The sequence below is a fragment of the Phytophthora parasitica genome (assembly GCF_000247585.1).
Source record: "Phytophthora parasitica INRA-310 unplaced genomic scaffold supercont2.3, whole genome shotgun sequence".
Taxonomy (NCBI): domain Eukaryota; phylum Oomycota; class Peronosporomycetes; order Peronosporales; family Peronosporaceae; genus Phytophthora; species Phytophthora nicotianae.
In genome coordinates, this window is record NW_008648989.1 from 860331 (window position 1) to 884696 (window position 24366).

The window sequence follows — 24366 nt, forward strand, 5'->3', positions numbered from 1 at the left end:
TACTGCCATTTACCCCGCTTCACTGCTCACTCTCCCACAAATCGACATACTGTACACTCGAAGAAGGTCGTAAGTCTTAGCAACGCAGTCATGGGGATCGCAATGTCCAAAGTGTTCGCGGCGCTGTTCGGCAGCAAGGAGGTGCGCATCCTCATCCTGGGCCTCGACAACGCCGGCAAAACCACAATTCTCTGTACGTGTAGCGACGAACGAAGGGGATAACTAAAATCCCTGATAATTTTTTTTAATAGGAGCTCATTGTTGTGTTCTTTGCTGTGGTAGACCGCCTGCAAGCGGACGAGATCGAGCAGACCGTGCCTACAATTGGCTTTAACATGGAAACGCTACAATACAAGAATATCAAGTTCCAGGTGTGGGATCTAGGCGGCCAGACGAGCATCCGGCCCTATTGGCGGTGCTACTACCCCAACACAGACGCCATCATCTACGTCGTGGACTCGGCCGATGTCGACCGCCTCAATATCGCCAAACAGGAGCTGCACGCTATGCTGGAGGTGAGAACAAACCTCTGGATTTATTTATTCTCTGACTGTGTTGTTCTGACTTTATTGTGCTTGTGCAGGAAGAAGAGCTGAAGGACTCGATTCTGCTCGTATTTGCGAACAAACAGGACCAGAAGGGGGCGTTGAACGCTGCTCAGGTGTGTAGATCTGAATACCGGGCGTATTGAGATATTTGACTGATGACATGGCGTGGTGCCGTTGCAGATATCGGAGGCTATGGGATTGTCAGACATCCGCAACCGTCAATGGTCTATCAAGGAAACCACAGCAACACAAGGATCAGGGCTCTTCGAAGGGTTCGACTGGTGAGTTTGGCGTTACGATATTTGATGTGAAGCTATGATAATTAAGAATTTGTTATGTTTGCTGTGATTAGGATCGTGACGTGCATAAAGGGCGAGTAGACTTGTCATCTCAAAAGTCTAGTGCCATCCTCAATGGCCTTGACATCGCACAGACCGAGAGAACTTCACACGCAGGACCTTATTGGTCTTTGTTGATAACTCAGCGATGCCGTGTGTCCGCCTAATACATCCAGGGGTGGTGATCGCACGACCGGTCGTTTAGCAATAGAAGAAGAACCGAGAGACAGATAATCAAGTATGTGAGGAGCGAGAAGCAGGTAGCAAGAAGAATGAAGGCACTTGCTCGAACGGACACGTCGGGCATGGGAATTTTGCATGAAAATACACTGGTGTACTTACACTGACAGTGTTGAGGCGTCTCTTGACAAAGCAGGTTCACGACTGTTTGGCTCCTTCTCAACATGGCGGTCGGGATGAACGGCGGTACGGGGGATGCTGTTTGGTACGGCCCACCCGAGAGCTGGCCGACTGAGCACTGTCGTGTCTTGTACATTATCAGCAAATACGCGCAGCAAGCTCGGAACGTGCAATCGAAAGAAACCTGGATCCGTCAGGTGGCTCTGCTTGTGTTGCTATATGAAGGAATCGACGCCGGTGTCTTACCTTTCGACTACTCTCCAAGTCTGATCTGGCTTACGTTCAAGCGGCACACTGATCGGCGATGGCTTCGCATCTCTCAAGAAGCTAAGTCCGTCATTGATGACTTGTGGGAAGCCAAGCTTGTGAACGGCATTAAGCTTTCGTCTGTGGACTACCAACCGGTCACAGCGTACCAGGCTTCTTTTCGTGGATTGTCGATCGTGGAGCAGATGCCAGAGCAATTGAAACAGGATACCGATACGTTCCTATACGCCCCCGTAGGATCCTTTCGAGGTAATGAAGCAGGTGTTTCTCCTTCAGCAAACTCACGCCCTCAGTTACTGCTTGTGCGCTACGACGGCTCAGAGTTCCACCTCGTGACCAGTGATGGGTCATACTCGAGAGTGAGTACCATAACTGAGTGTGAAGATGTGTCTTACGTGTCGTCGCCCTATATTCCGTCATGTCTTCGCTCTAGCACAAGCTACTTGGTTGAGCCAACCAGCAATAAGTTACGTGCAACCGAGTCTGCACGTGGCTATAATATGATGACTAAGGAGGCGAAGCAGAGTATTGTACTCTCACAGGTACACGCGCTAGTCGGGGAATGGTTACCTTTCGGTGCTAACCAAATATCGGCATTAAATGAACGATTGGGCGCAATGGAGCGCTGTCAAGGAGGACTATTTAGTTCCAAACTGGACTTGCAGCCTACAGAGACGCACTTTGAAGTGACCCCGGGCCTCACACAAGTCAAGATCTTGGACTTTGATGCCATCCGCTTCATCAACTTTGAGGCTGAAATCAACTTCCCCGAGAGCGATGGTGTCATCCAAGTTGAAAACTTTGGTATGCATCTACACGTGAGTGGCGCTGTCCTCTACGGAGTCAAAATCGACGCTATCATGAACCACACAGAGCGCGCTATCCCTTTCGACCTATTGGCGCGGTTGCTGGTAGATGTTCATCAAGATTCGTCGGGTATCATCCACGACCTGCTCTCTCGCTACCAGCTCAGTGTACTCGACATGCTGTTTATGGGTAAAGCCGACCAACGCAACAAATACAACCTCATTACGGCTGCATCCATGGATCCCAAGTTGCCAGCCTGCAAATATCTGGATAAAGGTGAGCGTGAGAACGAGTTAAAGCAAGTGTTGGGTGAGATCTACGCTTGCTACGATATCACTCGAGACGACGTTCTTTTCCTCGGACGGGATGGATGTCTTCTCTGTGGCCCTGGAGCTGAGCGATACGAGGCGCTTCTTACGACGTTCATGGGTCTTAACAGTCGAGAGATCTTCATCCGAAACTTCTTCGTGCGCACATTTGTGCTGAGCGATATGCTTGTAGAGCTACGCACATCAATCCGCAACTACCGTAAGCATGGCGAGCACTCTCTGAAGGCGGTGAAAAAGTCCTTAAGCGACGCAGCACGACACATGATTCTACTCATTGAGTGTCTTCAGTATCTGCTAGAGTCCGTGGAGGCTCTGGAATTGCCACCTGTACCCGTCGACATCGCCGGCTCCAAGATTTACAAGTGTCTGCAGCTCTTGGAACGTAAAAATAGCGTCATTGTGCGATGCAAGGATTCCATCAAGCTCATCGAGCGTCTCCGTACACAACTCGACACGCTGATCACTAAGTTCGAAGGCATCTCACGACTCCAATTGACACACGTATCGCAAGGGTTTGATATCAACATTCGACGCCTCACCGAGTCTTTGCGTGTCCGTGATGAGCTGGAGCGCAACTTGGACATCATTCGCATGATCTTCGTTGGTAATTTGTCTTTCGATGTCATTGATCGAGTCAGTGGAGGGACGTTCAACGTGCCCAACCCCAAGTGGTTCATCGACTGGATCAAGAAGCCGATCATCGATGCTCCACTCGCATTCCTAGTGGTTAATCTGCTCTGGTTTGCTATTATCTGGATGGCACTACAAGCGTGGTTAGACCACCGAGTCTTTCGGAATGGCGCGACGCTCGTGATCCGAGCCCACACCGACAAACGCATCAACCTCACACAGTTGCGTCGAATGCTGAAAAAGCGGAACGTTCGTCTCGGTGTGTTCGAGTATGAATCGGGTGGTCGACCTGAACTGCAGAGCTACAAGTGGGAGGAGCATGGGTTCCCGTCCAAGGACTCGGCGACGCATGTACAGATCGTGGTGGACGAGAACCAGAAGCTGCTGCGCTCCATTCGCCTGCAGATCGCGTGTCCGCTGGACGAGTCGGTGCCTATCCATTCGCGCCGCCTCAGTATGCGAAATACCCAGGGCCCAAATATGGCACGACGACCGTCGCGGCGGCTGCATCCAGCGCCGTCCTCGGTCACAGCTGTGGAAAATAACATCCTCGAGCAGTTCTCGTCGATTCTGCGGGCAGAAGGAGTGTACCAGGAACGCCACGCTCCACTCGCACGACTCGGCAGTCAGATTAACCTACTGGCTCTTGCTCAAGACTTCGCCGAGCACGACTACAATCGAGACGTCAGCCGGACGCGACGTCGTCGCGGAGCTGTGGACACTGCCGTTGTCTCCACCGACGACTGACCAACTTGATGCAGCCATTTTTCGGTGGTCGATCGACATAGACAAGCCATATTTCGCTCATATTGAATAAAACATGTTTCAAACAAATTGTCGTTATTCTCGAATTACGTTAGGCTTCTAGCGACGCTTCATTTAAGCGCTTCCGCCCATGTGCCCCAGCGACGCTAACAGCAGCTCCACGCCCCCATCGCTGTCTCCCGATGGTGGATGGTGTCCAGAATTCTACCCCACGCGCACCGAGTTCCAGTCATTCGCCACGTACATCCGCACCGTGGTCGAACCGCAATGCGCCAATATCGGCATTTGTAAGGTAAAAGCATGAATAAAAACAACGAATGCTGCAGAAAGGCGAATTTTGCGCTCAGTTGCCGTTATTTTCTGATCTGATTTTCTGATTATGTTCTCTGGTTGTGTATCTTTGGTAGGTCATCCCTCCCCGTGGCTGGTTCACTCGCTCGTATGACATTTCGCAATTGGATTGCCAAGTTAGAGCCCCTGTATGCCAGCACGTGGCTGGTAAGAAGGGCATCTTCAATGTGGATCTCGTGGAGAGGAAGACTATGAGCCCTGTTGAGTTTCAGGCCATGACTGATGCTGCTACGGATAAGGAACCGGAAGGTAGCAACTAGTTGCCAGCTGGAATCTACAGATTTCCTGTACAAGGCACTAACTCGTCATTGCTGTTTTTGATGCAGATACTGAAGACCCATTAGAGGTGGAGCGACGGTTTTGGAAGGGGTTGAGGGGAACGATGGACCCGCCCACCTATGGAGCAGATATTGTGGTGAGTACTTGTTTATTTGAGAACTTTACAGGACAATTTGTTGTTGTACTGAGTTTTTAACGGATGTTTGCAATCAGTCCACGCTATTTGGCGACGCAGATGCACTGTCGTGGAATCTGAACGACCTCAACACGATACTTCGGAAGATTGATTTGCCAGGGGTGACGCAGTCCATGCTATATTTCGGCATGTGGAGGGCAATGTTCGCGTTCCACACGGTATGTATTACGGGCAATGTATCTTTGAGCGGCAACGTGCTGATATTTTAATGCTATGCAGGAAGATATGGACCTATACAGCATCAACTACGTGCACACGGGAAAACCTAAGTTTTGGTATGGTGTTCCTCCTGATGCTGGTACGAACAGAATGCTGTGCTGGGTTATAAAAGGTTTGGCCCAAAAGGTTGGTGGAAACTGAAAAACCCCCCAACCGGAAACAACCGCCCAAGCCAAGGTTCCCGAAAAACAACAACAAAGGCAACAAGGAAAAACCCTTTAACAATTTCAACGCCCCTTTTTTAGAAGACTTAATTGTGACGTGGTTTTGTTGTATCGACACACAACCCGTTTGAACAGTTCCTACGACACAAAACATCCCTGATCTCACCAGCGCGACTGAAGGAGTTTGGAGTTCCATTCTATCGAGCCTTCCAGAAGCCAGGAGAGTTTATCATCACATTCCCGGCAACATACCACCAGGGATTCAATCTCGGTATGATTAATCTCCTGTCGTTCTGTTACGAATTGTGTGGACTCTGACAGAATCTGTGTTTAGGTTTTAACATTGCCGAAGCTGTCAACTTCGCAACCCTGCATTGGATTCCGTATGGATTGAAAGCCAAGGTAAGGCAGACAAGTTATCTGGTACCCTTTCATTAGTATTAATCCCTAACGCTCCTCTTAATGCTACTAGATCTGCAAGTGTCTTCCCGACAGTGTGCGGATTGACATGGACTCGTTCCTAACGAAGATCTTTGAAGAACCCCAGTGCGGCCCAGAACTCATGGGCGATGATCCTTGGATTTTCAGCTGCACCTGTGGCAAATACTGCAGTAGTAATAACCATCATACCGAAGTGGAGGTAATTATTTTTCACCTTTTACGTTCTTGGTTGATTACTAACGTGGTTGGTTTGATAGGAACAATGGTTTGAATGCTCAAGATGCAAGATTTGGGCCCACGTTCGCTGCGTTCACTCTGATCTGGCTGATACAGTGGCTGAAGACCTACCTCATTCACTACTTTGCCACCGCTGTCTTGCTGCCGGGGATAGACCTTGCTCTTTGTCCAGTGGCGGTGTGGGACGACGAAGTGGCACTGCATCGAAGAGTGCGGTACGGAGCAGTGGGGGTAAGCGGAAGAAGGAAGCTGTGGTAAGTTCAAAGAAGAAAGCAGCGAAGGAGCCGGCCATCGTGATGTCACCTCCGAAGAAAGCAAAAGGTGCCTCAAAGTCCAACGAAGTAGGCGCTATCACGCCCAAGAGCGCAACAAAAGACAAGGCTGCTGTCCGCAAGTACCTCACAGTAAAAGGCTCGACTATCCGATTCGAGAACATGGAGGTTCGTCATAAGGATCAATTGCTCCTATTGTAGTGTCTGGGAGGCAAGCTAACGAATACGATATTGCTCGTGACGCTGTACAGGCCAAGGTTGCAGCCGTGGAGGGCACGTACATTCGAGTACACTACAAGGTAGGAAATCTATTAATACTTGTACAACGAGAGCATGCTTTGCTGACATGGTGTTCTGTTGTCATTCGGTAGGGCGAATCTGCAGACAACGACGAGTGGTTGTCTATAACTTCGAAGGAGTTGCGCCAGCGGATCGTAGCTGTGGAGCCGCCAGCGCCGAAGTCAAAAGACTCGACCACTACTATTTAGCTTACGTACTTCGAAGTAGATTACATGTGCAGCAGGGGACGATGAATATACTGTACAAGTTGAAGCAGTTGCAATCTGCAAACTAAATCTTACAACGCTACTATCTTTCCGCTACGTTTCACTTGATAAAAATAAGAGTTTATCAGAACACACTTCCATCCAAATGGCACATCCAGGTAAGGGTGTGTCCGTGGGCGAGTACGACCCGGTGACAGGGCTCACGCACATCACGCAGCAATGTGGGCGTCTGTTGTTCAACATGGGTGCTAGTGTCAAAAAGCAACAGCGTCGAGATCCTCCACCAGCCAACGCTCTTGCCAAGACGACGGCTCCGCCAACATCAACCGGCAAGTTCACGGGGCTATCGCTCTACCCTGAGGAGGCCAACTACCTACTACAGCGAGGGGCCTTGGTGGTCTACCTCATGCCTCAAGCAGGCGAAGAAGCCCAAGCGTTGAGCGTCGCTGGATTCACTGCTATGCTATTCAAGGATACGCGAGTTTCGCTCGCGTGTATGGAAGTGTACGCATTCCTGAAAGACCAGAAGCTGCATCCGCGCCGTTGCCTCGAGACAATGACGGCGTCGAGTTCTGATGATGGCCGAAGTGTACCTCGACATTTGACGGAAGGAGAGCATTGCGATGTTGCGTTTGATGTCTGGAAAACCGTGAGAGTCGGCGTCGAAACGAGTAAAACCGATGATACAATAGAGTTGTCGTTGGCGAAGCCGAAAGCGCAAAAAACGAAGAAATTGGCGCTTGTGTTTCGCGTTGCAGTGTGTCGCTTTGGAGACGCGCCACCCAACCCGCGAAATCTACGCCGAGTCGTTGAAAACAGCAAAGCTCGCGATTTGGAAAGCGGGGACGATTGCGCAGGGGCTGATTGCAGACCACAGTTGACCTGCAGCCAAATTCCGGTGAAACTAGCGGTCGTCCACCATGACCAGAGCGTGCTGCTCTTCGAAATCAACACAACCCCATTTATACTGCCCTAACTCCGTTTAGAAACTTCAACTTGACCAAATTCAGGCTGAGATTAAAAAAAAAAATGTTTTGATGTTTGAATAATAATAATAATAGGACACTTCTCAAGAAGGGCACCAGCTACAGCTCGAATGCCCAACATAACAGGAAGTTGGGTGGTAGGGGGATCTCAAAAAATGGGGACAAGAAACTACGGACGGACGGACAAATGGGACGGCGCTCTACGAGGAAGCTGCAGCACTTGTGACCACCACGACGTCGCCCTTCCCATTTCATGCCTTGTCGTTCGGGGCGAAGTAGCTCGACAGGAATTTTTCTGGGTCCAACACAAAGTCGTCATCGGCATCGTCAAGACTTAAGTCGCCAGCAAAATTATCCCCACCCAGAGCGGCCGTGTCAAGCTCCGACAAGGGTGCGGCGTTCGTCGTCTCGACGGCTTCAGACTTGACCACACTAGCCTTCTCCTCCGTGGTCGAGAACCAATCAAGCTCCTCCTCAGTGAGCTCCAGCAGGTCGTCGTTATCGATAGACGCGAGAGTCTGGTCCACGCAGTCTAACGAGTAGTCGGTCAAGGCCTTGTCTTCAGCGAAGTCGAGGATCATTGCTTCAGCTGCAGCGTCAGCAAAGTCCAGAGGCAGCTGGTGCGGCGGCTGCATAACGGTGTGGCTCTTCATGTTGCGGGCGAACATGAAACGGGTGTCCATCGGGTTGGCGAAGAAGACCTTGTTACCCGAGAGCGACGGCATCTTCTGCTTGGGGGACATTTGACCAGCTAGAGGCTGCTCGCGCGCAAGACGCTTGGGTACGCTGGGGAGCACAGACGCGTCGCTATCGGTGTCCGTGTCCATGTCGAGCATGGAGCACTTGCGCTTGCGCATGAGATGCATCTTCTTCTTCTGCGAGGCGGGACTGGTGGGGATTGAGGAGGGCGTAGCACCAGATGCAATGGCTGCACGGTCCTGAGCTTCGCGCTCTTTAAGACGCGCCTCCTCCTTCTCCAGCTTCTGGTAGTATTTCTGCGCGTGGGTGCGGATCTGTACGACGGTACGCGTCTTGATGAGCGTCGCGATCTTCTTCCAGGCTCGGTAGGGGAAGGTTTCAAGACCCTGTAAGAAGAGCTTGTGCTCGGCTTCAGTCCAGCGACCGGTGTTGCCCTTGATGGGCTTCGAGGCCGATCCGGAGGAGCGCGACACGTCCTCGGTGTCATCGTCTTCATCGTCAGAAGCATCATCGCTCGAGGCTGAAGACGGGATGCACACGCGGTGGCTGGTAAATGCGTTGGTCACAGGGCTGGACTGCCCCTTGGAGGCCTGTGCTGAGGTTGCAGCAGCCAGCTTGGCGGCGGGATCGCGCGGGGACACGGTGGCGGTGAAGAGCGGTGCGTCGTTGCCCAGTGGGGTCATGGGCGCGTTGCCGCTGCAGGAGAGGAAAGCGTCGTCCACGTGCTGCAGCGACAGTAGCTTGGGGTGGGATCGTGCACTCTTGAGCACAGCGGCGGAGGCCATAGTGAACGATGCGTTGAAGAGAGAAGGGGGAAGGGGGCTTCGGTTGTTCTAGAAGGATGACGATGCACGCTCGCGAGAGTGATGGTATAGCGCACACACAAAAGATACACGGGGGGGGACGACAAGACGGCAACGATCGCCAAGTGGGCAGCAGGAAGGCGGGCGCTTGGGAACGCGGCGCCACAGAGAAGGAGACTTAGTGTTGAGGGGGGAGCGCACTTGCACAGCTGCAGGCGAAAGCTCAAATGAGCAGGCGTTGCAATCTTTCCTTTTTTTTCTGCCGACTCATGGCGGCGCCCCCTTGGGTCTAGCGGCCGCTCCTGCGAGGTACGCCAGGCGGCCAATGGCGGCGTTAGTTGAAGCTTTTAGCCAATCGCCACGCTTCATGCGACGGAGAGCATTCTTCCATGGTTCTCTGGCGGGTCGACCCGTCGACGTTGAAGCTGCTTACAAAGTGTCAGTCATTTGATGGAAGCCAACAGAACTACAAGGGCCCGGCCCGCCAGTCATAGACAAGCAAGCACACATGCAATGCCACAGTTACTCGGCGGTTTGCCGCTGTTATCAAAACTCAGCGGGACAACGTTACCCCCGGATAGGCCGCAATGTTCGAAGCGAAGCGCGACGCAGGGGCGGGACTCAGCGGACAGCGGTAACCGTTGGCATGCGCGAGTTTTGAATCTCCTCCGCCGCCGCCTGCCCAAGCAGTAGCCAAGCATAGGGATAGCCGAGCGCTGCCATCTGCTGGCGCCCATGGCCATCATGGCGTGTGGGTGTGGGGCGGGCATTCGCCGCCGGATACTGCGGCGTTGAAGTGAGCTGCAAATTTGACCTGCACAAAGACTAGACAGGGTTCGTGGAAACTTCTGCCACGATGAAAAACTTCGGCCCACGTAAATCAGCCGTGGAGAGCAGTGATTGGCCGCCACTTCAACGGCCGCACACTCTGTGACTGTACGAGCTCATTTTGCCGGTGATCGCGTGTATTTCCCCGCGTTGCTTGGCCACCATCGCATATTGCTCCGTCATGTGCCAAGGGATTAAACCGTATCACAATGGCCACCATTTCCGTCTCCTTGGTTCCACCAAGCTGGTCAAGTCGGGGCCGCGATGCACTTCAACGTCCCGATGCGCAGGAGACTGTTCTTGTTGCACCATGAAGGGGCGCAGAGCTCAAATGAGTGGTCAGCACGGCCTGCAGGGAGACGCGTTCGAACGTGGTCGTCAAACGCTGGTTGATGCGCCTAATGCTAATGCGGCGGGCTCACTTGCAGGAATCAGTTGTAGCTTGCGAGCGCAGCTTTCTAAATAGCGGTTTGGACCAACTTGGAGGCTATTCCGGCGGAAGTTCCGCGCCCTACCCGATCTCCCAGCTAATTTGCCCCTAGTACGGCGAAGGGGTGCGAGCTTCGAGGGTCTCTTTGCAGGGAGGACCATGCTCGTCACGGCGCCAATCTCGCCGGCAATTCTCGCTGACGAGTGCGGGCAGACGGCAGCTGAGGGCGGAAGAAGAGCCTTGCAGCGCTCGGCAGTCTCCGATCTCACTCTATCAAATTACTACAATCAAATAACTGCGTTCGTCCAGCATTGCGCGCGAAGAGGCACGCTGCGGGCAAAAGATACTTATTCAGTTACAGTTGGCGGGTTCGAAAGAAAATGCGGCGAACGAAACGGTGTGCAACGGTGCTTGAAGTTGCTTTGGCGCGTGTCCGTTGGTGCATTTGAATGAACGAATGGCGGGCAAAGCACGACGGAGGCCATGCAGTCAATGCTGCTCCGTAGCCACGATTCCTACGCCGTCACTACGCTGAGGTGACGCCCAAACTGCTAGGTTATCGCCGTCACGGGCGCAGCTACTGCTCGGGCTGGATGTGTGCAATATCCCAAGGGCCGAGAATCTCACTGCAACACAAAAAGAACGAGTGATTTTCGTGCGTCAGTCGAGGGATGCGCATCACCATGGCAGAAAAAAATATTTGACGGAAAGACGTACTTCTTGGACTCCTGCACGTGCATGAACCAGAGCGGGCACACGAAGGCCAGGAAGAGAACGAAGGCACCTGCTAGCACACTCAGCAGGCCAGAGAGCTGCCAAGTCAGTGTCGACGAGAGTGCAAACAGCGCAACTGCCGTTATGAGGTGCAGCCGCTCCGAGTGGCGCTGCAGCATGTAGACGAATGCAGCAGGTTAGATATTCAGCAAAGGCACCATGCGTCCAATGCCACGCACCTTGACCTCGCGCTGGAAAATGGGGAACATGGCGAAGATCTCGATAGCCAGTAGCACAAACGCGAATACGTGCTCATTCGACTGCAGTCTCGAACCTAGCAGTACCGCTGTGAAGATGGCGGCGTTCAGTGAGATGGTGCCGCTGAAGCTGGAACACACAATAAAAGTAAACACGGAGCACTCTTTAGTGGGACGATAGTGGGTCTCGCTGCGTACTGCGGTCTTCCTTACCGACCGATGCCCGAGTTGACATAGTTGTAGTCGTGCGTTATGAGGTGTAGCAGCCCCAGAAACGTTACCAATGCCCAAATCGTGTCGTCCGCGTACGACTTCGTGAGTGTCCGCAGTACGGGCGACAGCAGTGACAGCGTGGCGCAGAAGAGCAGGCACGAGCTCAGTGTGTCCACTGCGTCTACCAAATCAACGAAGAGCTACATTTAGCTAAAAAGCGTTGCAGCACTTGCCAGCATACTCACGCAGGGGTAGACCGAGGTAGATACGAAGTACAGCAAAGCCAACTACTGCCAGGAACACGTCAATACCGCCCAGCAGCACAGCGGAGACTGCATCTTGACGGACGAACTCGAAAACTGACTGCCAATGTTAACAGTGCCAGACAGTGTAGTCCTCCGTAAGAAGTCAATTCAGTTGCTACCCTCTCGATCGCTTTAGATACGCACGAAAAAGATCAAGACGGCGCATATCTGCTGTGTGATGGCTGCGGCTGAGCGAACCATGCCCCCGTAGTCGTGCTCTTGCACGTTAGCTGCAAAGGTAGAACGAAAGTGAATACAACGTCGCCCTAAGGCTCCTACTCTTTCAGTCAAAGTGAGCTCACCGTTCGTCCGCATTTGCTCCAGGAACGTCTCATCGACGTAGTTGTCCTCGTAAGGCTGCGGCGCGTAGAGGGTCTTTTTCCATTTGGGCTGTGCATGCAGGCAGCAGGGAGTAAGCCGTCTAGCACAGCGCAGCACAGCAAGGTCTGCTCACCTTTGTCGCCGCCATCTTGTGTAGCTGGAAGTGGCGCCGCTAATTGGTCGAAAATAAGGTGATCGTCAAAGTTGCATTTCGAAGTGGAGTGCCTGCGATGGTGTCGACGCTGATTCAGCACTGTCGATTCCACACCTGAAATTTGCCAGTGCTACGTAGCGCTACACATCTGCGATCCAACGGCGCGTTCGTTGTCACATTTGCTACTGTAGATAGATCTACTGATGGCGGGGGTTTCGACTAGCTTGACAAGCTGCTGTCACGAGTTGACGTACAAACCCCAACACGGGCTGTACAGGGTGCTCCACTGCTGGCCACTACATGTACCGGTGATCCAACAGCGAGGAGTGGTGAACTATAATTCCGCCTAGAATCGGAGTAAGTGGGATTTTTTTTAAACCATGCCAAATGAGTTTTTAGTGAAATACGAGGATTGGTTAATAATAAAATTTCACGTTTATGATTGGCTGGGCGGGGACCGGCCCCCTAATTAGTCACCCTAAAGTAGTGAGTTTCTAAAAAGACGGCCATTCCACCTCCGTCATAAATTGAAACCCATGGATCACTAGACCCAATAGGCAGCCCTACTTGTCAGGTAGGGCGTTAGTTTCCTTACTCATTGAGTTTAAGCCAAAACCTACTTGCCGTGTCTGCCGCTCTCCTATATTTCGTATTGTTCCTCACGTACAACAGCCACACCAATAAAGAAAATGGTAGGCTAACGACATCTTCAGAAAAAAAAGGCAAGTTGAAGTGCATGAGTCATCATTAATGGTAAAGCTAAGCGTGCACAGCTACTCAGTAGCTCATCTTCTGCGGAGCTGAGCACCACGGACAGTTGCCGAACTGCTTGACCCACTTGTTCCACGTCTCGCGGTCAGCTATGACCTTGCAGGTGGCGCAATGCACTGTCGTCTTGGCGGCCACAGGGAAGCCCGTGACGATGCACGACTCAGACGCCGTCTTACACTCCGGACACTGCAGTGCCGCCTCGTAGATGCTAGCTTTACAATGCAGACACGCACGCTCGGGCAGCTTCTCGGCCACTTGCTGGTCCATAGAGATCGTCAACACCCAGTCGCGGATCTCCTCACGGGCGCTCTCTTCAGCAAGATAGTGCACTTCCGGTAGTGCAAAGTCCAGTGGCGATGGGATATCAGTGCCAACGAAGTCAGTGTTATCCAGGTTGCTAGCGTCGCCATCATCAATAGCCTCGCATAGATCAAGGTATCGATTAAAGTACACGAAGGCGGCACTGAGCCATTTTTTCTTCCTCGCAGCCGCTCCAGCAAGGTAAAACATCTTGTCCGCAGGGAGGACAGACACAAACCTCAGTAGCGACATACTGATCTTGGCTACCAGGTCATCCAGGCCAGCGTTCGCTGCCTGGTGCTTGATAGCGAAAAAGTGCGTCACTAGTAGCCACTGCTCGATCTTCTGTACTCGAGAACTGGGGAACTCCTTGCTATTCGCACGCAGATCCTTCACAAGCTTGCGCAGACACTTGACGAGCTCTGGCAGCGCTGCCTGGTGTTCAGGATCCTCTTCAACTGTATAACCGCATGCAAGCGTCTTCTGAACGAGTCTCTCCGTCATATCCAGCGCATCCGAGTCGAGTGGGATGCCATAGTCAGATATCGTCTTGATCGCTGTAGACATCTCGTCGTGTTCACACAGTCGCGAGCATCGCAGTACCAAGTACTTGGCGAGTGATCCAGCACTGTGTTTGGCTGCTGAAGACAGCACTTTGTCCCATTCTCCACGCTGCATCCACGCGTCAAGAGCACTCGTACCGCGTCCAGCGTCGTCACCTTCAGAGCTGAGTTTCGACTCCTTCTTCTCGGACCCGTACTGCACTTTGGTATCGGCTGATGGAGTGTACGAGCTTGTAGCCATCTTGGCCTCAACGTGGTGGGAAGCTGATCCAAAGGCACTGGCCTGTTGCGCTCGCTCGAGACGAGGTAGCAACTCAGGGGCATGCTGCTCGCACAGTTTCTGCGCTGCAGTCCAGTTATTCACGCGTAGATAGCAGTCCAGAGCCTCATTCATCTTGTCAATAGACTGGAAATGCTGTGCTGCGGCATCGAAGCAAGACATTCCAAGAAGTCGTGACGCCACCTCCTCCACGATCGATTTGTAGCGACTCGGGTCGTGCTTGGCACAAAGCTCAATGGCCTTCGCCCACAGCTCTTCAAGCTCTCCAAGGTCGCTGATCTGGTCGATAGAAATCGACAGATACGCGTCGATTGCTTGGACGTACTGCTGAGAAGCCACCCACATCTCACAAGCCTCCATGAGCTCTTCTTTCTTCTTCGGTCCTCCAGAGAAGATAGCACGTTGGTGAGCCATATTCACCTCCATGAGCTTGTGAGGGAGATGGCGTTTAGCAATACGCACTGCGTCAGCCCACATCGCAGCCTCCAGATACGCAGCAAGAGCCAGTTCCGGTTTTCCGGCGCTTAGGAAGAAGCCTTCAGCACGCTGGTGTTCCTTGCGTTCAATCCAGAGCCGTGCTTGAGCGATAAACACATCAGCCACAGACGCCGGATCCGCACTTTCCGCGACGCGCATGGCGTTTTGCCAGTCCTGTTGGTGTACGTACATATCCAGTGCTTCACGGGGTTTTCCTGCCTTGATGAACTCTTCCTCGGCTTCCTTGAATCGCTCCTCGTCTTCCAAGAACAACGCATGTTTAAGATGCACCTCTGGCAGCTTCTTGGTGGCACAATTGCGTGCAAGCTCGAAGGCGTGCTCGAAGGCTCCACTTTCAATAGCATAGTCGATTGCTGGTTCGATGAGTCCAAGTCGAGTGAGAAGTTTCGCACCTTGTTCGCCACCCAGATCCATCGCCCACGCATAAGCCACGCGCTTCGAGGCATTGATACCGCCGTGGAATTTAGCAACACGGATAGCTTCGTCCCACATGTCGTTCGTCCGGTACATATTGACTGCAGCCTGCCACTCTCCAGCCTCGGCAAAGTGGTGTTCTGCTTCCTTGTAGTTGCCTTCGTGCTCCAGCTGTTGAGCCAAGTACAGATGAGTATCTTTGAGTAGATCCTTGCGGTATTTGGTCACGAGTCGGATCATTTGCTCGTAGTTTTTGTGGTTCTTGTACATATTGATAGCGAGATCGGGCTCATTGACAGTCAGGAAGAGCTTTTCAGCCTCTTTGAACTTACCAGCACGCTCCATGCGGTGTGCTTGCTCTACGTAGAGCCTCTCGGTCTCGTACTTGTCCAAATGGTTGAGTGCAACCTGGTACGCCGCATCCCATTTGTTGGCTCGAGTGTACATCTCGACGGCGTCACGAGCAGCATCAGCCTTGATGAAGCATCGCTCGGCTTGCTCTAGATTGCCAGCGTCCTGATAGTGGCGAGCAAGCCGACGGTAGTATGGTAGAGACACATCGTCCTCCAGTGTCTCCACTAGCTGACTGGCCTTGGCCCACTGCCGTGAGTTAAGTGCAGCCTCGACTGCCTTGGTCGGCACGTTGCCTTCGATATAGTGGTTGATAGCCATGTCCATTTGCTTTTGCGAGACGAGATAGTCACCCCACGCCTCCTCCAGACGCAACACCTTGTCCGGGAAGTGCTTCCTCGAGAGCTCAACCGCTTTACGGAAGGCGTTAGCCTTGATAAACGCAGCAAGGGCACGACTCTCCTGCTCCATTTTCTCGAATTGGTCACCTGCCTTCTCAAACAATCCAGCCGAGTACAATGCGTCGGCTACAGTCTCCATAAGCTGCTTGTGGTCGCGACCAAGGTTTCTCTGGTTCAATAACTGCGCAGCTTTTGCTGGTAAACCACCTTTGAGATAGAGACTCACTGCACCAGCGTAGTCGCCGTCCTTGACCTTGACTGCAGCAGCCTTCTCCTCTTGACGGGACTCTACTAGGTAATCATAGTAGCTTCTCTTCATCTGCTCACATCCGGAATGGTTCTTCGCCTCAGCAACGCGGATAGCATCTTCCCATTTGTGTAAGTGCTGGTACATCTCAATAGCTTCGTCAACTTGACCCTGTGCAAGGAGCAAATGCTCAGCACTACGGTAGTCATTCTTGAGCACTGCAAGACGAGCGCGAACTTTCCAGTGAGCAAGCCCGTTGAGACGATCTTTCTCCTGCCAGTCCAGCTTGTTCAGCTTTCTCAAATATCTCGAACGAGCGACGTCTCCAAGAGCAGCAGCACAGCGTTCAGCAATGCGATGATCGTTCTGTGTCAACGCTTCCTGACTCAATTGACTCCACATAGCCTCAGTCTCGGGTGTAAGCTCCAATGGCTCAAGAATGGACATCGCATTCACGAGTTGTCCGTCATCCACAGCAGCACCGAATGCGATCAATGACTCGTCTAGCTGATAGGACGCCGTGTTCATTCCTTCGTCCACGATCACCTCTGTACGTCCATTGCCACGTTCGATCTGCTCGACGTCACCTTTGATCTGATAGATTGTGGCCTTGTCTGGTGCACGGATATTGTACCAGACACACAAGTTGCCTCGATTCTGCGCTACAACCACGTCCGATTCAGGCACCCACTGCACGTAGTTGCAGTAGTTGAGTAGTGTACTGCGCTTTTGCGTGTCAAGATCAAACAGGTGAAGCTGGCGGCGTTTATCGCGGAACAAGAGCAAATTTCCACGGGAATTGAGCTCCAGCCAGTCCACTCGAGAATCGTGATTGACTGTGGAGGCGCCACGGGCGTGGAGATCGGTGATACAGATCGTTTGCAAGTCTAGAAGATACGCGATTTTCTTGTTCTCTTGAGGTGGACTCGAGTCACCGCCGTCTTGAGGCATTGGGGGTGGAGGACGCTCATTGATACGCACACTCAGCAAGTGGGTGTTAAGGTGTTCTGTCCTCACTGATCCCAAGAGCTCGTTTTGTCCGTATTCGATCAGAGACAGCTCACCGGCTTGGTATACGATACATACGCTTTCGTTATCCAGCATGTACTTCTCAGCACCAGTGGACTGCCACTGCACCTCACTAATACGTGCAGTGTCAAGGTCGCCAACCAGGAGAGTGTTGGTTGTGTTACCGACGAGGAATCGGTCTTGGAACACGTTCAGCTTGGTGATTTCACAGCCAAAAAGCAGAGCGTACAACAACTCGCGCTCCAGTAGCGAGACGTTTGACGATCACTTGACTCAATGATACGTACGTGAACTCGAACTTGCCCTTGTAACGGTAGCGACGTACACAGGCGTCGTACAAATCCAACGCTCCACACACAGAACCAACAGCTAGACGGCTACCGTCGTGCTTCCACGCTAACGCTGTGACCGAGTACAGATTGGGGATACTCTTCGAACCCACGAGCTCCCAGGACTGGGTTTTGTGCTGGAAGTTAAATGTGTAGAACGAGTCGAAGTTACCCACAACTACCGACTCGCCTGTCGGGTTAAACACACTGCACGTGAACTCACCGCATTTTTCATCACCTGAGTAGTCGAAAGTGCGCAACTGGGCGCCATCCTTATCGTAGAATGAAACCCGACGATCGTTACCCGCTGCGACGATACTCTCACCCCACGAGAGAGCGTATGGGACGCATGAGTGGACCACAAGTTTAGCGTGTGTAGGGCCACCTGTCACGTCGTCGAAAATGAAGCGGTAGATCGCTCCATCATAATGTGCCGAAAGGATGGCGGTGCCCTCCGGATTGCTACACACACGGGACACGTAGGACCCAGTAGCGTACAGCGTGGCCGGTTTGTTGCTACGCAATTGCCCGACCTTCACCTTGCCGTCTGCCAGGCCGAATACGATCTCGTTCGGGTGTGTGCTGGGCCACGTAAGACTCGTCACGGAGCATGGCTGCGGGAATTTGTTGCAGATACTCTTCTTATCCTATTTGCATGTTATCGTCGAGGAGAGTCAGCTTATTTTAACGACATAGAATAAGTGAACGCATGCTCTTCTTACCCCAAATTCTAGGCCGATTTTATAGACAAAGACTATATTATCGCTTTGTGCCACCGCGAGCTTGGACGAGTCCGGCGAAAACTCGAGTGCACGCACGATGTAGTTCTTATCGCCCTTGTCCGCGGGTTTGGTGGAGAATTTGTCCTTGCGCTCTCCAGTTTGTCCGTCGAACAAATGCACAACGCGGTCCACCGTAACCACTGCAAGTCTGCGGTTATTCGGCGAGAAGGCAATGGCAGTGACCTTGCACATGCCCTCCGTGGCCTGCAGTAGCGACGTCAAGTGGCGCAGCTGCATCTTGTCGTTGTCGTCTCAACTCGAGCGTCTGAAGTTTGAGACTGAAGTCGCGTCGCGCCTTTTGATCATTGCGATCTTGAAGAGACACATTGAAAACAAACATGGCTTCAGTCACTCTATCGCGGTAATTACCTCATTTCAGTAATATGTAGCCATCCCTTTGGCTGGTCAAAGCGCAATGGACTTGATGGACGTCGAGTTGGAGCAGGCCAAGCGCGAGGCTGCGCTGCTGGCACGTCGCCGCGAGGAGCTGGACACACTCAAGCAGCAGCGCAAGGAGCGTGCAAAGACTTCTGCCTCCGCCAGCTTTAGTGGTAAACAAAAGAAGCAGCAGCTTCGAGCGCGTAAGCAGCGTCTGGCTTCTCGCAGAGACGAGGAGGCGGCGCTGGACATACAGAACGCGCAATATAAAGAGTTCTACGCTGAAAAACCGGCTGCCATCGAGGAGGAGGAGGATGCCGAAGTTGAGGCGTTCCGTACTGAGCCCGACTTCTTCGTACGCAACAATGATCTGGATAATGATCTTAGCTCTCGACTGAAGCTCACGGTGGCGCTGGGCAAGAACAACAAGGACGCGGTAGGCAAGGAGCTATCCAGTTTCTTCGTAAAGGAGACCAAGGAGCAGATCCAGCTGAGACTCATGGAAGGACAGCGTCCCTTAGAATTGGCCAAGAGAGAGACACCATTACTCGCTACTGTGAGCGAACGGGACCCCATTTTGGACCATCCAAAGAGACCCAAGTGGACATACAGCATGTCCAAGGAGAAAGGTTTGTGCTAATGAAGCTAAGTGGCTTTCATTGTGGCTCATGCTGACGGGGTGTGTGTTCTGACAGTGGACAACAACGAGAGTCTCATGTTCGACCAGTGGCTTACGAAGATTCACGACAAATACGACAACGAGCACTTGAACCACTTTGAACACAATCTAGAGGTCTGGCGTGAGTTGTGGCGCGTCACGGAGCGTGCCACGCACGTTGTGGTCGTGGCTGATGTGCGCAACCCGTTACTGCACATTCCTGCGTCGGTGTACGACCTCGTTACCAAGGAGCTGAAGAAACCAATGGTTGTGGTACTCAATAAGGTGGACTTGATCCCGATTGCTGTAGTGCAGCTCTGGAAGCGCTACTTAGCCGGACGATTCCCCCTCGCACAGCTCGTGTGCTTTTCCTCCCGCTCGAACGCTGTATACGGCGATAACGACGTCAGTACTCGTCGACGAGTGCTCAGGTAAAATACTTCTACTGAGTGGCTATTGCTGCGAGCTCAAACATTTTATTAACAGACTTTCTTGACATGTACAGCAAGAAGCTGGAGGTGGGAGACGCATCTGCAATTATGGGCGCTATAGATATCCTCGTGGCTTGTGGGATTGGTGCTACAGAGGCACAGGAACTTGCGGAGGAGTTGAATGCGAGCTTGACGGAACAAGAGAGCTTGCAGGCACAATTCGATGCAGTGCAGGAGAAGAAGAAGGCTGTCGGAAAGCGTCGTAGCAGACGCAAGCAGAAGAACCGTGGTGCTCGCAATGGGAACGCTGGCGACGATGGATCACCCACGATTCATGAGTGTCAGCACTGTGGATGTGACGATGCTGTCGTCGCGTGTATGTCATGCGCGACGGGTGGACGACCAAGCAGCGCTGACGCCAATGTCAAGGACGAAGCAGACGCCATCGCTCGAGGCTACTTGCTGTGCGCCAGATGCGACCGTGAGGAGCATGCGGAACTTAAGGGCCACTTTCAAGTGCGCCTACAGTCGGCATTAGCTGCAGAGTTAACCGATCCATCCGTACCAGGCAGTGCTGGAGCTATTGGTCAGGCCAACACGCCTAAGGTGACCATCGGACTTATTGGACACCCGAACGTGGGCAAATCTAGCGTGTTGAACGCATTGGCAGGCAAGAAGATCGTGAGTGTATCACACACACCGGGACATACCAAGCGACTTCAGACGATCATGATTTCTCCCGAAATCTGCATTTGTGATTGCCCAGGTCTCGTGTTCCCGTTCGCTGGCGTTCCGAAGTATCTTCAGGAGCTCAGTGGACTGTATCCGTACTCGCAGGTAAGGTAGATCAGAGATGATTTGGTATACAGCAGTGGTCTAACTTGTTTTGCTAGATTCGGGAGCCTTACTCAGCTGTCCGCTTTCTCGCAGAGCACGTTGTGCTGGAAAAAATCTTGGACTTGAAGCCTCGTACACAGCTTTTCGACGGTTTAGAGGAGGAATTGGTTCGTAAAACGCAACGCAGATACTGTCCATCATAGCTCTAATCAGCCGTTTACTTATGACCCTCTCGTTGCAGGAATGGACACCGTGGACGCTGTGTGAAGCGTACGCTGAGAAGCGTGGTTACCGCACGGACCGTCGTGGCAGGCCTGATCACCAGCGTGCTGGATCAGAGCTGGTGCGCGACACAGTCGATGGCATTCTGCCACTCTTCTTCCTTCCGCCCGACTACAGTGGCAAGGATATCACGCCAACGAGCATTGCGAAGTATTGCCAGCTGGAGGAAGTTTCACTCAAGAATGAAGAAAGTGACGAGGAGGTGGATAACAGCTCTGACGAAGAGGATCAAGAGGAGGAATCTGCAGCACAACCTGCAAGGAGAAAGAACCAACCATCTGCCCCTGTCAACGCATTCAGTCTGCTCGACTCCGACTCGAGTGACGAAGGCAGCGATGACGAGTAAGGACTAACCAGTTTTTAGCTGCATACACAGCAAGTTTGAAAAAGATAATTTTCTATTCTGCTATTCTGAAAGCTCTTGGCATGCTTCATCCCTCGGCTCTTTACTTGGTGATATAATACAGCCTTGCACGCTCGACATCCTCTACGGGACATTCTTCCAGCTCTGCAGCAGCATCTGCAACATCTTCTGCCGGCAGCTTAACCTCCTCAAATTTGAGGCCCGAGTCTATGATCTGCTTCTGTACGAGGTCGTGGGTTACATCGGCACGAGGAATATGACACAGTACAAACGCTCGCTCGATGTCATCATCCGAAGTCAGCACCCGCGTTACGGTGGCAAAAAGTAGCGGCAACAACTCGCTTTTATACAAAACGTCACCGGCTAGCACAACGTCCACTTCCGTCAGCGCACCTGGGAATTCCTCCAGCAATGTCTGCGCCGATGGTTCATCACCCCAAAACAGCGAGCGAGCAGTCACTACGCCCTCCGCCCCGTTCACCTGAATATTCTTGGTGAGCAATTCCACCACTTCTTCGTCACCATCAGTAGCCAAACATTTGACAGCTCCGAGCTTGGACGACACGATGCTGCAGATGCCAGTACCAGCTCCCAGTTCCAATACACGTTTGCCACGAACGTGCTCAGGGTGGCGCCATAGATACTGCAACACGTCAGTACCATTTAGTACACTCTTTGCAACAAGTATGCAGTGCGAATCTAATAATTGTTTACCCGTGAGAGGAAATGCGAGCCCGTCCAGAGGCGTGTGCCCGAGATCTCCGTCACGTTGGCATCCATCTCGGCCAGCATGAATAGTGATGCAGCCACCGGAAGTTCCTCCATCTGAAATACCTGCACCTCCAGGTCACCCACTACCACGCGCTTCGTCTCATACTCCACGCATGCGCGCCAGTCGGCCTCGTCCGACGAGCAGGAGGCAGCGCGGCGCCGTGAGTCTGTCATTGCTCCAAATAAGCTCTTCCAGTCAAAAAGGTCAAAACGTATACTTAGCAAAGTGTAACAAAAAGGTAACTGTATAAAAAAGGTAACAAAAATGTAACAAAACCCGGGGTACAGTTTGAGGTTACTCTGCTTCTGCTCAAGTTTTAGCGTCGACATACGTTTACTAGTTACTGACTTGGTTTGCTGCCATGTAGAGTTGATATCTTTGCTAACCTGCGTGCATCAGAGACTAAAGTCTAGGACTTGTCACTCGAAATCGCCTCGAGCAGCAAACGCTCGAGCGCGAGGAAAAACTCGTTGGGTGGACGGCGACTTAACACGCCGATTTCGATCTCGCCACGCTGCTCATCGAACTTGTTGGGCTTGAACGTGTATGGGATACCGGAACGCTCGCATGCGCTCTGAATAGCGAGTTCCAGACGCGACGGCTCTTGGAAGCACCCATCGCGTGTCATGAAGTTCCCCATCCAGTGCAGAGTCTTGCCTTGAGTAGCTGCCAGCTTCAAAAAGAGAGTGCAGATCTTAAGTGTGGTCACGCACTCCTCGCGAATCCCAAGCGAGCGCAAGGTCTTGGCATCTCTCTCAGCATCCAGTGCCTCGATATACTGCATGGCCGCAGGCGAGAACGGCTCAAGGGTTTGCGGGTACTCGAGCCAGTCGAAACGCGCTTCGGACAAGTGGAACCAGCTTGGAAGGATGCAGCCGTGGTCGATAGGCACCATGGTATATGGCTTCTTCTCGCCGATCAGTAAAATGTTACCTGGATGTCGATCCGTATTAAACACGCGCACATCCAACAGCGCAATGCGGTGGACTTGTTCTACCGGAACAAACTCGCGAGCTTTGTCGAGGTCAAAGGGCATTCCGAAGCTCTCCATGCTACCGATAGTGCTCGACATAAAGCGTTGGACAGCTCCTTGCTTTGCTCGCCCAACATTCGTAAGCCGAAGCTGTGCCACAGCCGTGGGTGGCACTCCACTGAAGCCATTGCTGCGTGAATCAAGCACGTAAGCTGCCTCCTCACGAACAGCTCCTTCTCCAGCGAAGAGTCCTTCACGCACGAACTTCTCCTCTTCGGCAGGCTTGAAGAGCGCAAGCTTCTGTCCGCTAGATCGAGACTGCACTGCGTACACACCACCTTCACCTTCACCGACAGGGTCAGCCATGCCATCGGCTGTGGAGCTCAACTCTGCTACGTCCCAAAGCATCTTGCGGCGTAGTCCACTTCCAGAGCTCAGCCGACGTAGTCTCAGCTTTGCGATAAAGCCGTCTTTGCCGTGCTGAGCCAGTTCATGAACATCGACATACACGTCATCGGCGACGTTGTTGCTGCTTCCTTTAATAGGAGGCGGACACGAACGCAGTGATTGGCCTTGTTGTGAGTGACCGAGGAGTTTGTACACCGCGACGCTCTTCTCACCAACTTGACAGCCCAACTGCAGACCCTGAGCTACTGCCTGAACCATAAGCTTCTCCTCGTGACTGAAGTAGTCTGGGAACATGGTGATCTGAGCGTCACAATTAGCACAGAACTCGCGAAGTTCCTCGTAGAGCGACGCACGCTTGACGATGTTCAGTGGTGGCTCGGGAAGTGATGACTGCAGTACTTTCAACGACGATGCCGATGTCGTCGCGTGGATAGCACTGCCTTGTGTCAGTTTGAGGACCGAAAGTTCGGGTTTCTTGACCGAGCTGCTGAGATCGAGGAGGTTGTTGTCCTTTGCGGCCGCTTTGCGAGGGCTGATGCTCTTATCTGCTTGGAGTACATGAGTCTCTTTGTCCTGTGGCTGGTCATTCTGCTGCTCCAACGCGAAGACTGTTGTGTCCACGGTGGATTGAATCTCACTAGAACTAACACATGGCTCGTTCTGGTTACTACTACCTCTATGACTCCTTTCTAGAGCTGCAACACGGGCGTTTTTCTTGAGTAACGCGGGACTAGAAGGCCAAATCAGTGCCTGGCGCCAGAGTGAGCGAGGCGGTTCTCGCACTGCTTCTCTCGGACTCATCTGCGCGCGACTGACGAGATGTAATAGATGCCGAGACAGCTTCTTGGGTATCGTGGGGCTACTGTCTTCGTTGCGACT

At 52.5% G+C, this 24366-nt stretch overlaps 10 protein-coding genes across 12 annotated transcripts; 5 read left to right on the forward strand and 5 right to left on the reverse strand.

The window, feature by feature from the left end:
• Positions 1-90: 90 nt before the first annotated feature.
• On the forward strand, positions 91-928 carry PPTG_01430 (hypothetical protein; the record flags this gene model as incomplete). The annotated part of the gene is made up of 5 exons (XM_008894736.1): positions 91-193; positions 283-515; positions 584-661; positions 729-829; positions 901-928. The coding sequence occupies 5 exons, from the start codon at positions 91-93 to the stop codon at positions 926-928; spliced, it is 543 nt and encodes a 180-aa protein (XP_008892984.1).
• A 362-nt stretch (positions 929-1290) lies between these two features.
• Positions 1291-4026, forward strand: PPTG_01431 (hypothetical protein; the record flags this gene model as incomplete). The annotated part of the gene is made up of 1 exon (XM_008894737.1): positions 1291-4026. The coding sequence occupies one exon, from the start codon at positions 1291-1293 to the stop codon at positions 4024-4026; it is 2736 nt and encodes a 911-aa protein (XP_008892985.1).
• Positions 4027-4174: 148 nt separating this feature from the next.
• On the forward strand, positions 4175-6779 carry PPTG_01432 (hypothetical protein; the record flags this gene model as incomplete). Its single annotated transcript, XM_008894738.1, has 11 exons — positions 4175-4336; positions 4452-4644; positions 4722-4810; positions 4888-5028; positions 5090-5215; positions 5389-5524; positions 5588-5655; positions 5726-5893; positions 5952-6371; positions 6455-6502; positions 6575-6779. 11 exons carry the CDS (start codon positions 4175-4177, stop codon positions 6689-6691), a joined length of 1668 nt encoding a protein of 555 aa, XP_008892986.1. The 3' UTR covers positions 6692-6779.
• A 42-nt stretch (positions 6780-6821) lies between these two features.
• PPTG_01433 (hypothetical protein) lies at positions 6822-7771 on the forward strand. The gene has a single exon (XM_008894739.1). The coding sequence runs from the start codon at positions 6855-6857 to the stop codon at positions 7683-7685; it is 831 nt and encodes a 276-aa protein (XP_008892987.1). The 5' UTR covers positions 6822-6854; the 3' UTR covers positions 7686-7771.
• On the reverse strand, positions 7677-9297 carry PPTG_01434 (hypothetical protein). The gene has a single exon (XM_008894740.1). The coding sequence runs from the start codon at positions 9177-9179 to the stop codon at positions 7947-7949; it is 1233 nt and encodes a 410-aa protein (XP_008892988.1). The 5' UTR covers positions 9180-9297; the 3' UTR covers positions 7677-7946.
• Positions 9298-10661: 1364 nt separating this feature from the next.
• Positions 10662-12629, reverse strand: PPTG_01435 (hypothetical protein). 3 transcript variants are annotated; one of them, XM_008894742.1, is made up of 8 exons: positions 12399-12629; positions 12247-12334; positions 12089-12174; positions 11885-12002; positions 11640-11814; positions 11409-11556; positions 11173-11339; positions 10662-11081 (listed from the first exon to the last, which is right to left on the reverse strand). In XM_008894742.1, the coding sequence occupies exons 1-8, from the start codon at positions 12411-12413 to the stop codon at positions 11033-11035; spliced, it is 846 nt and encodes a 281-aa protein (XP_008892990.1). In that variant the 5' UTR covers positions 12414-12629; the 3' UTR covers positions 10662-11032. The 3 variants fall into 3 exon arrangements, with proteins under 3 accessions (XP_008892990.1, XP_008892989.1, XP_008892991.1); XM_008894741.1 differs by having other exon boundaries at positions 11640-11820; XM_008894743.1 differs by having other exon boundaries at positions 12247-12629.
• A 510-nt stretch (positions 12630-13139) lies between these two features.
• Positions 13140-18674, reverse strand: PPTG_01436 (hypothetical protein). The gene is made up of 3 exons (XM_008894744.1): positions 18325-18674; positions 17503-18249; positions 13140-17468 (listed from the first exon to the last, which is right to left on the reverse strand). Exons 1-3 carry the CDS (start codon positions 18619-18621, stop codon positions 13197-13199), a joined length of 5316 nt encoding a protein of 1771 aa, XP_008892992.1. The 5' UTR covers positions 18622-18674; the 3' UTR covers positions 13140-13196.
• Positions 18675-18768: 94 nt separating this feature from the next.
• On the forward strand, positions 18769-21387 carry PPTG_01437 (hypothetical protein). Its single transcript, XM_008894745.1, has 5 exons — positions 18769-19391; positions 19458-19851; positions 19926-20688; positions 20745-20855; positions 20930-21387. Exons 1-5 carry the CDS (start codon positions 18800-18802, stop codon positions 21314-21316), a joined length of 2247 nt encoding a protein of 748 aa, XP_008892993.1. The 5' UTR covers positions 18769-18799; the 3' UTR covers positions 21317-21387.
• On the reverse strand, positions 21357-22332 carry PPTG_01438 (hypothetical protein). The gene is made up of 2 exons (XM_008894746.1): positions 22049-22332; positions 21357-21977 (listed from the first exon to the last, which is right to left on the reverse strand). Exons 1-2 carry the CDS (start codon positions 22277-22279, stop codon positions 21417-21419), a joined length of 792 nt encoding a protein of 263 aa, XP_008892994.1. The 5' UTR covers positions 22280-22332; the 3' UTR covers positions 21357-21416.
• Positions 22333-22376: 44 nt separating this feature from the next.
• On the reverse strand, positions 22377-24366 carry PPTG_01439 (hypothetical protein). The gene has a single exon (XM_008894747.1). It carries the CDS (start codon positions 24286-24288, stop codon positions 22516-22518), a length of 1773 nt encoding a protein of 590 aa, XP_008892995.1. The 5' UTR covers positions 24289-24366; the 3' UTR covers positions 22377-22515.

Coding starts and splice junctions, on each gene's coding strand:
- PPTG_01433 (XM_008894739.1), top strand. CDS start 6,855: ATGGCACATCCAGGTAAGGGTGTGTCCGTGGGCGAGTACGACCCGGTG.
- PPTG_01434 (XM_008894740.1), bottom strand. CDS start 9,179: ATGGCCTCCGCCGCTGTGCTCAAGAGTGCACGATCCCACCCCAAGCTA.
- PPTG_01435 (XM_008894741.1), bottom strand. Junction 12,003..12,088: donor GCGCCGTCTTGATCTTTTTC/GTGCGTATCTAA, acceptor TAACATTGGCAG/TCAGTTTTCGAGTTCGTCCG. Junction 11,082..11,172: donor CACGTGCAGGAGTCCAAGAA/GTACGTCTTTCC, acceptor TTTGTGTTGCAG/TGAGATTCTCGGCCCTTGGG.
- PPTG_01436 (XM_008894744.1), bottom strand. CDS start 18,621: ATGCAGCTGCGCCACTTGACGTCGCTACTGCAGGCCACGGAGGGCATG. Junction 18,250..18,324: donor AAATCGGCCTAGAATTTGGG/GTAAGAAGAGCA, acceptor ACATGCAAATAG/GATAAGAAGAGTATCTGCAA. Junction 17,469..17,502: donor CTACTGGAGCGCGAGTTGTT/GTACGCTCTGCT, acceptor GAAATCACCAAG/CTGAACGTGTTCCAAGACCG.
- PPTG_01437 (XM_008894745.1), top strand. CDS start 18,800: ATGGACTTGATGGACGTCGAGTTGGAGCAGGCCAAGCGCGAGGCTGCG. Junction 19,852..19,925: donor ACTCGTCGACGAGTGCTCAG/GTAAAATACTTC, acceptor TGACATGTACAG/CAAGAAGCTGGAGGTGGGAG. Junction 20,689..20,744: donor GACTGTATCCGTACTCGCAG/GTAAGGTAGATC, acceptor TTGTTTTGCTAG/ATTCGGGAGCCTTACTCAGC.
- PPTG_01438 (XM_008894746.1), bottom strand. CDS start 22,279: ATGACAGACTCACGGCGCCGCGCTGCCTCCTGCTCGTCGGACGAGGCC. Junction 21,978..22,048: donor GCTCGCATTTCCTCTCACGG/GTAAACAATTAT, acceptor GACGTGTTGCAG/TATCTATGGCGCCACCCTGA.
- PPTG_01439 (XM_008894747.1), bottom strand. CDS start 24,288: ATGAGTCCGAGAGAAGCAGTGCGAGAACCGCCTCGCTCACTCTGGCGC.